At 55.5% G+C, this 13,960-nt stretch overlaps 6 protein-coding genes across 6 annotated transcripts; 3 read left to right on the top strand and 3 right to left on the bottom strand.

Moving 5' to 3' along the window:
• Positions 1-26: 26 nt before the first annotated feature.
• Positions 27-2,945, top strand: MGL_2194 (uncharacterized protein; the record flags this gene model as incomplete). The annotated part of the gene is made up of 1 exon (XM_001730347.1): positions 27-2,945. One exon carries the CDS (start codon positions 27-29, stop codon positions 2,943-2,945), a length of 2,919 nt encoding a protein of 972 aa, XP_001730399.1.
• Positions 2,946-3,294: 349 nt separating this feature from the next.
• On the bottom strand, positions 3,295-4,608 carry MGL_2193 (uncharacterized protein; the record flags this gene model as incomplete). The annotated part of the gene is made up of 1 exon (XM_001730346.1): positions 3,295-4,608. The coding sequence occupies one exon, from the start codon at positions 4,606-4,608 to the stop codon at positions 3,295-3,297; it is 1,314 nt and encodes a 437-aa protein (XP_001730398.1).
• Positions 4,609-5,392: 784 nt separating this feature from the next.
• MGL_2192 (uncharacterized protein) lies at positions 5,393-5,737 on the top strand (the record flags this gene model as incomplete). The annotated part of the gene is made up of 1 exon (XM_001730345.1): positions 5,393-5,737. One exon carries the CDS (start codon positions 5,393-5,395, stop codon positions 5,735-5,737), a length of 345 nt encoding a protein of 114 aa, XP_001730397.1.
• Positions 5,738-6,024: 287 nt separating this feature from the next.
• On the bottom strand, positions 6,025-8,199 carry MGL_2191 (uncharacterized protein; the record flags this gene model as incomplete). Its single annotated transcript, XM_001730344.1, has 1 exon — positions 6,025-8,199. The coding sequence occupies one exon, from the start codon at positions 8,197-8,199 to the stop codon at positions 6,025-6,027; it is 2,175 nt and encodes a 724-aa protein (XP_001730396.1).
• Positions 8,200-8,956: 757 nt separating this feature from the next.
• On the top strand, positions 8,957-10,140 carry MGL_2190 (uncharacterized protein; the record flags this gene model as incomplete). The annotated part of the gene is made up of 2 exons (XM_001730343.1): positions 8,957-9,117; positions 9,183-10,140. The coding sequence occupies 2 exons, from the start codon at positions 8,957-8,959 to the stop codon at positions 10,138-10,140; spliced, it is 1,119 nt and encodes a 372-aa protein (XP_001730395.1).
• A 151-nt stretch (positions 10,141-10,291) lies between these two features.
• On the bottom strand, positions 10,292-13,946 carry MGL_2189B (uncharacterized protein; the record flags this gene model as incomplete). The annotated part of the gene is made up of 1 exon (XM_001730342.1): positions 10,292-13,946. A coding segment is annotated over one exon (3,655 nt), but the record flags the coding sequence as incomplete, so codon positions are not given.
• Positions 13,947-13,960: the final 14 nt, after the last annotated feature.

The following is a 13,960-nucleotide window of genomic DNA, read 5'->3' as shown; positions in this document are numbered from 1 at the left end:
ACATACACCCGGTCCCTCTGCTCTTGATGGCCGATGCATGGCCTACACGACTAGCATCTGCGACTCAATGGCAGCAAGTCATAGAAGCTGTGCTTCTGCCACTTGCACGAGTTCATGCTCTCCCCGCGCAATACAACCAGCTTGCAAAGGATGCACCAACCGATCCGCACTGGATCTCAACATGGTGGAGCACGTGCCAACATACCCTGTTGACAGTCACGCTTGTAACATGGGCGCCTGGCTTGCATGAACACAATCTGTATGAAACGGTGCTAGATGGTTGGTTTATACCAAGCAATGCTTCCACAGTATGGGTGTACACGTTGCAAACTTGCTCGGCCTTGCTGAGAGGTCGAGTTGACTGCCATCCCGCCACACTTGATGCCCTGTACTATGTGCTGACACGTCTCGATCCATCGACTTTACTGCGCCACATGCTCGAAGCAGTACATAGTGAGCCACACGCCGCTCGTCGCGACATATTGTGGGATGACGCAGTGGCGAATGTCTCTGCGTTACCGACGCGCGTAGCGAACATGTTTGGACCGCATCGTGATCGAAGGTCACTTTTGGACATGTATGGCACATGGCTTGGTGACATGTCAGCAGGCATCCATGACGTGATTGAGATCGATCCCTCTCGCATTGCGCGTCTTCTCACGCGCTTCGCACGCACCGGCGCACTCTTGCAGCGCGTACCTCCTACGTGGTGGGACCAAATGTTGCCCCACATTCAGTCCTCGCTGGAGTCAACAACGACAATAGCATCACATGCGAAAAAGGCATGGCATGCCATGTATGATGCGTGCGACCCGTCGACGCAAGAAGTCCTTGCACTCTCTCTGGCGTATGCACTGAATGCGCGCTTGAACTCGACGTCATATGCGTGGCCTGTGGCCCAGCAGGAAAGGGCTCCTGGCACTGAAGGACGTGCCTTTCTTACCACAGAGGCGTGGCGCTGGGCCTATACAGCGTATCTGGTCTTGCAGACTGTCTTGGGGACTGCTGAAGCGCCACGCCTGCCTCTCGTTCACGTCGATAAAGCGCATGCTCACACTGAATGGACACCGCTTTTCTCGATTGCATTGGCAGCGTGGGCCTGTGATGCAGATGCTCGCACTAGCTTGCAAGAGCTCATCCACGTTTGGAGTCATCCCCAGCATGTTGCGCATGCCTCTTATACCCATGCACAAAGTATCACATTGATGGTCCTCATGGCAATACGCATTACGTACGAAAATAAAACTGCACTTACCACTCATGCCCAATCCATGGAGTTTCTTCAGGGTGTTTCTGCATATCTCGAGCATACAGATGCGCGAATCCGGCGTCTTGGCATGCTTGTTGCGGAGATCTTGAGCCAAGCCACGAATGCAGCCCCACTAAAGTTCCCCGCTGAAGTGTGGGATGGCAGGGGCGATGGACGAGGTGTTTGCCGTGTCTTGCGAGCAGCCTACGAGCGCGAGGGGCCCTTTTGGCCTGACACTCGTCCATTTCCGTGGCGCGATGAATCGACGCGCTTGCTGGAGCAAATGCAGTCCTTGAGCACTAAAGGTACAAACGCGTTTGCCCAACGCATTGCGGCAGAAGAAGCGCCTCGTCCTAGACGACGGTCCTCGCCGCCGACGCTCCGCTTGCCGCGCCGAGTGCCTGCGCGTGTGCTAATCGAGGAAGTGCATCCACAAGAAGGTGCGCGTGCGTCCCCACGTACGGAGCGAAATGCATCGTCTTTGAACGGATTGTACATCTATGATGAAGAATCGTCCGACTCGGATGCGTCCGATGTAGGTGCGGACAAGAGCGCCCGCGTTGACAGTGGCGTTCGCACAGGTGATGCGGTCGAAGAAGAAGATCCCTATGATCCGCAAGACTCTTCGACTATGCTGGGCGATGCACTTCGAAAAAAGCCGCGTGTCCCCGTTTATATCTACGAGCTAGCGCCTCTGGCACGCGAGCATGACTATGAAGCGAACAAATGTGTACTCAAACACGCCGAGTCGCTAATCAGGCGCAAAACTGGCTGGGGCTACGAAATTGCAGAACATGCGGTGGACTTGGCCACCGCACTAGCGTCGATGCAAGATACGTATGAACTACGAGACTTTGATTTAAAACGCACACGTGCGCTCAGCGCTTTGTGCGTTGCCGCGCCTATGCCGGTGGTCGATGCTCTGTACGAACAGTTCTTCTCCCCCCACTATTCGCTGGCGCAGCGGCTGTCGATGCTGCGAGCTGTCGCTGCTGCCGCCATGGAATTGAGTCGTGATGGCAGCAGCTCTGGTTCTGCGGCAACAGCTCCCCTTCCAGACACCACAGAAATGACTGGCCGCCTCATGGGGGCAGCCATGTCAAGAATGCAGCAGACTGGTGAGGCGCGGATTGCAGCGTCCTACGCATCTGATATGGCGCGAGTCCGGTCTGCATCGATGAAGGACGTTCCGTTCGCACCCGCATGGAGTGTGCGCCCCACGGTGCCATTTACGGCCGTCGCATCCTCCTCATTCATCTTCCCGTTGATTCGCCGCTTGGATCATGCCCGCCAGACGGCTTCGCGGATGTATGCAGGCAGCGATACGACTCTTACACCCAATTCCACGAGTGCAGTACTTTACACACTCTGTGTGTTGTGTTGGTGCGGACGAAACGCCGCCTTTTTCCCAACGCGCACATTACCAGAAGTACTGGGCGTGGTGGACGTATGGAGTTCTAATTCCTCAAATCATGCGGACATCTGGACTGCCTCCATGGCCCTGGCTTTGGTCCTACTGGATATCGCCGTTGAGCACGATGGCGGATTGCATCTTGTTCGCTCCCATACACCCATGTTGTTACGCCTCCAAGCAGTGGCGCAAGCTTCATTAGATACATCACCGCAAGCAGCTGCGGTCGTCCTTTGCATTACAGACATGCAGGAGCGAACACGAGGTGCATTTCTTCGTACATAAGTGAAACAGCGTAGCTGTGTAGAAAATAGAAAACGAGAGAAGAGGGAAAAGTGTGACTTATTGGAAAATCCACGAGAATCACGCCAACATTTTGCACATGCAGATATTGGCGAATGCTTGAAAAACAGAAGAGTCACTCTTATGAAGGTGAACCGTCTCGATGGGATCACAAAGATGGGAATCGATTAGAATGTGACATGGTGTGGAAGAACAAGCGCACTCGAACCAAAATCATCCATACACACTAACAAAATAAGTTACACGAGAGGGAGAGATAGGGGCGGGGAGGCCAAGACCGAAATCAACGGGCAAGGAGAGCGCAAGGAATGATGAATCACCAACGACCAACTCACACAAGACGGGGCCTCTTGTTCGCATCAGTATCAAGGCCGTGCGATCCAAGCATGCTCGTATGATCAAGACCTGTGCCAGGTGCGCCATGCGCAACATGACTCTGGTCCAATGAGACGCCCAAATCTGGGCCGGCATGTGTGCCATCGTTGGAATCGGTTTGGAACGGTGGCTGTCCAGGGAAGCGCTGAGCAGGATAGTGATGCGTGCCACCGGCCGCACCTGGTGCTCCTGCATGTTTTTCACTGGCTCCCGCTGAGCTGTTGGCTTCTGCCATTCCGAGCTGGGCACGCAACCGTTCGACCTCGCGCCGACTCTCGTCCAGCGACATACTAAGGTCGTTCATGGCCTGGTCCATCAACAGCTTTTCCAAAGTCCATTTCTCAATATTACTCGCCTCATTGTTCTTGAGATCCTGGATATATCTCACGGCAGCAATGATGATCGATCCTTTGTTCGTGTTTTTGACGTCACACCCTGGCACAATCTGCGAGAGCTGAACAATGCCGTCGTTGATGGCTGAGCGACGCCGACGCTCTACCTCCTTGTGATTGTCTTTGCGCTGTCGGTCAAGCTCAGGACCTTTGCGTTTGTATCGCGCGCTGTTCAAGGTGTGATCATTGACAAACTTTGCGTCCATGCCAGTGGCATCTGCACCAAGAGTCCCGTCCCTTTGGCCTAGTGCATGAGCTTGGGATTGAGGCGGCAGCTGACGACCTGCCAGAGTGCCCATTGCTGCTAGGGCGGCCGCAGTCGCTGCTGATTCATGTGCAGCAGATGTGGCATTCTTGTGCGCCTGACTGTGAACGTGGCGCTGATGATGCATGTCATGTTCCATCCCTGGCGGCGGAGGTGCATCGCCCAGGTGAGTCGGAGGGTCGGAAAGAGCCGTTCCAGCCGTGATCTCCTCGTCGGTCGGAATGACTGGTGGATTCGTACGCTTGAACGAAGACGCAAATGACGTCAAGGTCGAGGCTGCTTGCCCTAAGCCTGGAGGAAGATGTGCTAGTGCATTGGCTGTGTCATACTGGTTCGTCCCATAGCCATGCTGGTCACTGCTGTCTGTGGCACGCGCAGCAGCGACAATACTTTCTAGCTGTTCCTGATTTAGGCCTGCGAGAATTGTGCCGACGTCTTTCTCAATGCCAGACTGTCCAGCATTGTGACTGGCGTCGGTTGTAGCCCGTGCTCCCGCGGCATCAGACGTATCGTGTGTCGTTTGCGTCGCATCCGTATAAGCAGCCGGTTGTTCTACATACACGTGCGATGCTTCGCTCGGAGGCGCATGACCTGCTCCGTTCGGCGACGTCATGAGGACTACCAATTTCTAGCAGTGGAGCGCTTCGCGGTGTTGTAACGACGCGTAGCGCGCAACGGCGTGTGGCAAGTCACGGGACACGGAAGGAGAGGGAGGTCACGTTTCGGAGGGACAAGCAGCGGTGTGTTGTACGTGCGTAAATTCATTCATTTTGGGGATTTTTTTTCTGTTTCGCCACCCTGCACCCATGTGCCAGAACCTCGGCCGAACATACGGGAAATGCTTTTACCGCAGCATGCGACAATACTGACAGACCTCCACAGAACACAGTCCGGCAGACGCGGTATGGATGACTATAATTTTGCTGCACGTTGTTAGTGGACTGGAGGAAGGCACTCTAGGTCCACTCACTGGTGAAAAAAGAATGAAGAAGCCTAGGTTCAAAGCGTGAAGTTGTTAAAAAAGAGAGTGAAAAAAAAAGTAGGTTTGGATAATATTTGCAAATATCATAAATAGATTCCCATTTCTTGCACGTAGAACACACGAAAGGCCAAGTTTGAGTGGGACCTACGGCCGAGTGTCTTCTTCGGGGCGCCCGTCAAGAGTTCTGCCGCCAGCTTTTCGTTTCTGCACCACAACGACTAGCCATGGTACGTGTGAACAGAAAGTGAACGTGTGTATGATAGACTAACTAGCATGCTAGTCTGACAACGAGGCTGAGAACGTCAACTTCGAGACCGCTCACGCTGGAGCTTCGGTTACCTACCCTCAGCAGTGCTCGGCTCTCCGCAAGAACGGTCACGTTGTGATCAAGGGCCGTCCTTGCAAGATCGTCGACATGTCGACCTCGAAGACCGGCAAGCACGGACACGCAAAGGTTCACCTGGTTGCCATTGACATCTTCACTGGCCGCAAGTACGAAGACATTTCGCCATCGACGCACAACATGGACGTGCCGAACGTGACTCGTCGTGAGTACCAGCTGATCAACATCGACGACGGCTACCTCAACCTGATGTCGAACGACGGCACGTCGAAGGATGATGTGAAGATGCCTGAGGGCGAGCTTGGTGACCAAATTACCAACGACTTTGAAGATGGCAAGGACCTCATGGTCACCATCGTTGCTGCCATGAACGAGGAGCACTGTCTCGCCTACAAGGAGGCTCCTCAGGGCAAGTAAAAGCCATATTTTTGAGATGGCAATAGATGCGGGCTAGATTCTACATGATAGACGGTGTTTGTGCTGTATGGCCGTGGGGATGAACATTTTTGTCCTCTTTTTTTTTTTCTATTTCATTGTCTTGTAGCATTGTAGCATCGACGACATGGAACTGGCTCGATTCCAAGCCCTGATTTTTCGTTATCCGAGGTCGACGGTGATGATGAGTTTTTGCTTGAACAATAAAGAACGACATAAAATGAGGGTGCCTCTACACAAATATCAATACGAGTCCGAATAGCACATCTCTAGCATATAGTGCATTCTTTATCATGTTTCGGGTGGTATCCCATTTCGCTGAAAGTTTGTGGGCCTTTGCTTGGACGCGATGTGGCTGTTGGTGTCGGCAGCATGCCATGCGAAGTAGCGCCTGAGGTTCGTGAGTGCGCCGGCACGGGCGTCGTGCGTCGTCGCTGGGCACTATCCTCATCCATAAGCATTGTCCGTCGCCGTGCAAGTTCAGTGCCACTGCTTCCGCTACTGCCAGAAGGGCCAGAACCAGTCGGCTCGGCGCCACCGTTATGCTGACTTCCACCTGAGACTTTGCGTGCTCGTTGGTGTGCCGAATACAAGCGTTCATGTAGATGCGCTTGATGCTGCGCACGAGACAGTGCCTCCGACTGCGACGCCTGCAAAGCAGCAAGGCGCTCAGCAGCGTCTGAGTTGCCCTGCGCTGACGCTTTCCCGTACCAAATACGAGCTGCCTCCAAGTCGATTGGCACGCCAATCCCGACCTCGAGGTAGTAGCCCATTGCGAATTCAGCCGTTGGCAGATGATGTTTGGCCGCACGTTCAGCAAAGGTCCATGCAAGTGACTCATTTTTATCGAAACAGCCTTCAGCACCGCACAGGAACCATTTGCTGAGAGCCATATCGGCCTCCGGCTCGCCACCCTGACTAGCCGCACTATAGTACTGCACACTCATCAACGGGTCGAATGGGAAACTGAGTTGGGCATGTTCATAGCACCAGCCACACTTGGACTGCGCTGCTGGCAAGTTGAGATATGCTGCTCGTTGCAGGTACTCGCGGCCGAGCGGCATAAGTGACGCGCGTGTTGGGGATGGATTGTCTGGCGTAGCAAACGCCTCGATGGGTATCGGTATGGTCGAAAGTTCCCCGGCCAAGATGAGTCCATAGACATACGCAGGATGGGGAGTATCAACAGTGGATGCATCTGCTGATGCTTGCAGTAATGAGATGCCCTCATGTAAGTCTTGTGGCACCTCAAGTTGACCCATGACTTTAGCCATGCCCATCCTATACATGCATCCGACGTCACTTCGCTGTAAGCCACGACCGTAAGCCGTGCGGGCGCGTGCAATGTCACCAAGCGTCTCATAGTCGCGGCCAATGCGAAACCAGCTAGGTGCCCAGCCCATGCGTGCGGAACGCTCAAAGTCACTAAAGGCAGAACGAAGATCCTTCGCGACATACGCTGGAAATGCACCACTTGCCAACAAATCACCTCGCGCATACAATGCCTCTGCCTTGGGCTGCGGGTGTGATGCACACTGCACGATTTGCGTAATAGCCTCTTCAATCCATGTCGTCACAGGGTCCTCAAGCTCCGTGCCACTAATCCGCATGCGCTCAACGTACTTGAGCACCTGGACAGCCCAACGAAGCTTATCGAGGTCGTTGTCCGACTCGTTGACTCGCAGTCGCTGTTGTTCAAGTGACTGAACATCGGGCAAAGACACGCGAATCGCAGGTAACATGGGTGTTGATTGGGAAGCACTCGTATCAGCGGATTTAGTGACAAGCGAGTGCTGAGCTTGTGATGCGGTGGCCTTCGTCGCCATTTGCATTCGAGCATGCTGTAGTTCGGAGGCGCGAGCTTCAGCTGTGTCTCTTTGGGAAGTAGATGCTCGCGCTGCATGTGCGGCTCGTTCCTCTGCTTCGGCTCTTGCCTCGGCTTCGGCCTTGGCTCGTTCTTGCACTGCACGCGCTTTAGCTTCCGCTTCGGCATGTGCTTGTGCGTGTGCTTGTTCAGACGCGAACAGAGGTCGGTCTGAGTGTGTCCGTCCCATAGGTGTGGCACCGAATGACTGCCGTATGGCTGCAGGGTCCTGTGTTGGTCGATATGCAGGTTGTGTGCTCAGTGGCTGATGACTTTTCGGGCGGCGGAGTGGACGGCGCTCTGGCGAAACGTGCTTATGCGCCGGACCTGTCACAGGACTTGCATCCCCAACGGTGAAAATGGCCTCTGCTTGATCGAGATCATCGTGCGACATGGAATGCGGCAGGTTCGCCGCGCCTCCCTCGGCATCTGAGGATGGTGCAGACATAAAGGCAGGGCGAGGGGCCATAGATATTCGATTTCTGGCAGCATTGTGTGCTGCTTCTGGTATGCGTGAAGGCATGGGCGGGTAGGCCGAATCACGTCCAAAACCTGACGGCAGATCTGGCAGGTTCGACATGATGACAGCGATATCACCAGAGGATTCAGATGGGAACCGCCAAAAATGAGACACGCATAGCAGTCAGCCCTCCATTGTGTCAAATGTGTTGTTGATTTGGCTCAGCCACCCAGCGGGGTTGCATGACACAATTAGTCAATGGCCGAAAAAGGCCCACATTTCCACGTGCCCAGCTACAGATCGTCGTCGATCTGGTCGCAGGTTACAGTGGCGTGCCAAGACCGAGTTGGCGCAGTGTGGATCCGTATCTCAATGGTATAGAAGCGCGTTGTAGATACCTGCGACAGGGGAAAGCGTTCGGGAGCAGCACACTCGATGCATTTGCTATCTGACAATACGATGGTACTATATTGTTCTACACGATACACAATACGGAACATGCCAATAGCATAGGTCGTGAATGTGCATACTCTATGAGTGCTGTTCCGACACACGCGCATACATTACCAACGTGATCATGGGCGTGAGATGGATTGAAGTTGCCATTACTACTGCGTGAGGCCAGATCTTTTCTACAAGTCCGGTTCGTACTATCTTTCATCGCTGACGGGAATATTCCGTCGTCTCGCATAAGATAGCGTTGCCTATCTGCAGGCGTGGACGGGCCCATGCTTATTTTACAAGTCAAAATTGAAAAAGCTTCGTCAGGGAAGTTGGGCGGAAAAAAAAAAAAGCGCGCCCAGGCGCATCTGAACCACGTGATAGCGTCCAAATTATGTCCGAGGACGTCCGCCACAGACCTGACACGATCACTACGATGAACTCTTCGGATACCAATGTGCCACACAACACACTACCTAGCTTCCAGCCGCAGGCCCCGATGCGGAACATGAACAAAGATCCGGCAGACATTCCCTTGCTAGGTGGCTCATACAAACTTGTGAAGACGATCGGAGAGGGCGCGTATGGTGTTGTATAGTACGTTGCAGCTGCCGCGGATCGCGGATCGCGGCCCATGGCGCGTCCACGACTAACAGGATCAGCTCTGCCATTCATGTACCCACATCTACACGGGTGGCAGTGAAGCGGATCTCGCCGTTTGATCACCAAATGTTCTGTCTTCGTACGTTACGTGAGATCCGCCTGCTACGCCATTTCCATCACGAGAACATAATTTCGATCCTCGATATTCTACCCCCCGGGTCGCTGGAGACCTTTACCGAAGTGTACCTTGTGCAAGAGCTGATGGAAACAGATATGCACCGAGTTATTCGGACGCAGGACTTGTCGAATGACCATTTCCAGTATTTCGTGTACCAGATTCTTCGTGGGCTCAAGGCACTGCACTCAGCTGGGGTGCTACACCGTGACTTGAAGCCATCGAATTTGCTGTTGAATGCGAATTGCGATCTGAAAATTTGTGATTTCGGTCTGGCGCGCAGTGCTGAGCAGCCCGAGCCGGAGAGCAAGGCGTTCCTGACAGAGTATGTGGCTACGCGATGGTACCGAGCACCTGAGATTATGCTTTCGTTTAAGGAATACACCAAGGCCATTGATCAGTGGTCTGTGGGATGCATCTTTGCAGAAATGCTCACGGGACGACCGTTGTTCCCAGGACGCGACTACCACCACCAGCTCTCACTCATTCTCGGTGTGCTAGGAACACCGTCCTTGGAAGACTTCTACTCTATTACATCGGCTCGCTCGAGAGAGTATATCCGTTCATTTCCGTATTGTGAGCGAGCGAACTTTGCGGAGCTGTTTCCGCGCGCAGAGCCACTCGCACTTGACTTGCTTGACAAGCTCTTGACGTTCTCGCCTCAAAAGCGTCTTACTGTGGAAGAGGCACTATCTCATCCGTACTTGGAGCCGTACCATGATCCAAGTGACGAGCCGGGGGCGGAGCCACTGGACCCGAGCTTTTTTGACGCCGACTTTTCGAAGGAGCCGCTTTCTCGTGCCCAACTCAAGGAATTGATCTACCGAGAAATTACGCGCTAAATATCACGAGAGTTCGAGGGCAGGAGCTGGAGAGGAGGAGGATGGTTGGTGGTGGGGCTCGACGGAGCCCCAACGAAAAAGATTCATTCAGCATAAATATAGAAATCTATATATGTACATAAGCCATGGTATCGATTCGGCGCGCGATGTCTTACATAGTGCGGAGAGTCGCTTCAATCTGGGCATTGATGTACGACTTTTTCTCCTCGATTGGGCACCCGTAGAGATCTTGTAACTGCGCACGCACCTGACGTTTTGTGATGGTCGCGAGATCGTTGGTTGCAATGATGCGACGAATATCGAGTCGAATGATCTCGTTCGGCGGTAGCCGTGGTGGGGGCACTCGCGTGTCCATGGCGTAGAGGGGGTCGGCGTCAGGGTCGGCATCGGCGCCGACAGCGCCGCGTTCTTGGGACACGGGCTGGATGTATGTCGGCTGCATTGGCACTGTGTCCGGCCAGCCATGAGGATCAGGGGCACCCATGTTGCCGAGACCAGTCGTGTCGTTTGGTGGGTTTTTGCCTTCCGCAAGACTCACGTCGTCCGGTTGGAGAAGAGACGCATGCCCCGGGGCGGACCAAGCCTTCGCATGCATGGTGGATGAGGCATCGTTGGACATGAAGCTCGCGGTGCGTTGGCGCAGGGCGCCGGGAGGCGCACGAGAGTCATTGCCTGTGGCGAACTGGGAATGGTGATGCTGGTCCCAAAGCTCATTTTCGTACTGCTCCCATGTCATGTGAGGAATCTCGCTCGGATCAAATGCGCCCTCTTGGTGCACGAGGAGCCGCTCGCCATGCTCGCCAGTGACGACGCGTGTATTGCCCCAGGAAAAGTCGTCCATGTGCCAGAATGAATAGAGCGGGAGAATGAGCGACCAAAGGGGCAGGCCTAATATGTACACAATCATCCATCCGATCATGTCGAAGCGCCGGTGAAGGAGGAAGATGATCGCCTGCAAGCCATAGATGCCAGCGAGGAGGATGATCGAGGTCATGGGAATTGTGCTGTCATCGACGATGACGACGACCAGCAGATACACAAGATAGCCAATGGTGACGGGGGCGATGATCGTTGAGAGCAGGTCAATCAGGACAATGAAGCGCATGGAAAAGAGACAGAAGCCGCACAGCTGAGGCGTTTTGAGCAGCTCAAAGAGGTTGTGCACGGTAGAGTTGATCCAGCGCCGGCGCTGTGAGAGGAGCACTTTCCAGCTGTCGGGCGCGAGCGTCATGGATTTGGCATGCTGCACGAACTGGGTCTTGTAGTCGGGGAAGTGTTTGAGGACGAGCGTCGTGAGGTATCGGTCTTCGCCTAGATACAGCAAGTTTTTCAGATGCAGGGTGTCGACGCGGTTTTCAGCATAGTCGTCGACGACGGCGTTGGCGACGAACAGCGGATGCTGTGTGTCGGGAGCGCGGAATCGAAACATGGAGAAGCAGCCGGGCAAGCAAGTGATTGAGCCAAACAAGCTCTCGAATGCCTTGACAAGGTAGTGCGAGATGTAGTACTCGTACACCTGGAGCATGGTGGTGATGCTCTGGTGCTCGTTCGAGAGGGCCGTCTCGCCACACAGCCCAATGACCTTTTTGTCTCGCACGAACGCAGCGATAAGGCGCGCGAGCGAGCTCGACTCCAGCTCTGTATCGGCGTCGACCTGCAGGAGGTATTCGTAGAAACTAGGGTTCACGCCGATGATGTTTTTGATGTGGTGGTACATCTCGAGCTCGAGCGGGCTCATCGGCGAGCCAAAGTGCACCTTGTTGAAGAAGCGCATCAACACGAGCTGTGAGTCGCGCTTGCCTCGGTTGCCGGGCCGGGCGACCTCGTCTGGCGTGCCGCATTTGGCTATCACCAGATACGGCACGAGATGGCCTGCATGCTCGTAGAGGCCGCTGTATACGCGGGCCATGTTGTGCTGCTTGGTGCCCTCGCCGAGAGAGAGGAAGCTGCGTGGCTCTGCATGCGCGTGCGGATCGGCGCCCAGCAGGTCGAGCACCAGCTGCGGTGTGGGAGCGTCGTTGCCGGCGCCCATGATGTTGCCGTCGCAGATGACGACAATGAGCTTTCGTCGGTCGTCGTAGCGGAGGCGCGCGACCGAGTCGACGGTCTTGCGGATGGAGTCGGTGCCCTCGGTGTAGCAGGGCACCTGGCACACGACAAACTTCTCATGCTCCTCGGGCGGCGTTGAGCGGGTGAACTGCAGCGCTGCGAGGAACTTGAAGCCGACGGTGGCGACCATAACGATGGAGAGAGCCAGGAGCAAGTTCTTGGAGAATGTGCACCGGGGCGAGTTGCGCTCATCGACCATGCCGATGAAGAACAGGTTTCTCAGGCAGACGCGCTGGTTTTCGAGCGTCGCGGCATTGAGCGACAGGCGATCGAACTGGTCCTTGATGTCCTTGCCTGGGTTCTGTGCCATGAGCTCGATGACGTCCGGCGCGAGGATCGTGCGATCCAGATCGCTGGGCGGTGCCACGCCCTCGGGCATGCGGTAGCCACCCTGGTTGCCCTGCGCGATGTACGGCGTGAGGTCGTAGATGTACTTGTCGTAGATGCCGATGGTGCGTCCATCCGACAGCATGTTGTCGAGCTCCTTAGGTGTGTAGCCGATGAAGCCGACGCGGTACAAGCTGCGCATGTACCACATCTGCTCATAGTACCAGTCAGGACGCACGTCCGTCGTGCGGAATGCGCGAAAGTCGTGGTACTTGGCATTCGGGTCCGTGCTGTTCGAGCTGTCCATCGTGACCCAGGGGGATATGGGGCCGTTCGGGCCGTTGCACAGCGCATTGACCTGCACGGGAAAGATCGGCGTCGCATCTGCCCCGGCGTACTGCATCATGACCTTGCGCGACACAACGGGGATCGAGCTGAGGTGCGCGTCGATGATGCCGTTCAGCCTGAACACTTCGCCGCGGATCGCTGTGAATGCATCCTTGCCTTTGTGCCCCGACAGCTCGTTTGTGCTGTACAGATGCTGCTTCTGACACATGATGTTGCCGAGGAACACGATCACAAAGATCGACACCGCGCATATGAACCAGATGAGCATGTTGATCGCGAGCTTCTCGCGCCATGCCATGCGCACGTCCGAGCGCTTGAGCCGCTGGAACCGTTTGAGCACGAACGACGGCACCCAGAACGTGAGGAGCCACGTCAGGACCACCCAGTACCGCCGCGCTGCCGAGATGGGCAGCCGCTCCATCACCGTCTCGCCCGCTGGTGGCACCGCCTCGCCTGGACCTGTGTCTTTGGCGTCGTCCAGCAGCAGGTCCTCTCCCTCGGCCGCGGCAAGCGTGCCGTCGAGAAGCCCTTTGGCTTCGTCTGCGTCGTACTCGCCCAAGTACGAGAACGCCGGCGTGCCCTGCAGGGGGGCGCTGTATGGCGCGGCGTTCGTAGCGGCCGCCAAGTCGTCGTCGCTCGTGCGTGGCGCGATGCCGTGCGCTGCGTGCTCCGGCGCAGGCCACGCCGACGCGGACTCGTCCGGCACCAGCGCGCGTGGCGAGTACGGATCCGTCACGTGGTTCTGGGCATCCTGCTCGTCTGCCTGCGCCTTGCGCAGCTGGTACTGCATCTCGTCTGGATTGCGTGCGCGCAGCTCATCCTCCAGCTCACGGAACACGGCGTGCGACAAGAACACCTTGTGCATGCCGATCGCCACGTATGCGTCAGACCAGTTCATATGTGCACACGCATCGCTCACACGCATCTTGGCCTCGGCAGACGGCGCGCCGAGCAGATGCAACGTGTCGAACGCAGGCAGCACACCGTACCGATCGCAGAACTCCGTGAACGTGAGCGTCACGCTGTAGTCATGCTG

Source organism: Malassezia globosa (genome assembly GCF_000181695.2).
Source record: "Malassezia globosa CBS 7966 chromosome Unknown mgl_sf_5.2, whole genome shotgun sequence".
NCBI classification, from domain to species: Eukaryota; Fungi; Basidiomycota; class Malasseziomycetes; order Malasseziales; family Malasseziaceae; genus Malassezia; species Malassezia globosa.
The sequence above is the reverse complement of the archived record's forward strand: the minus strand, read 5'-3'. Positions and strand labels throughout refer to the sequence as shown.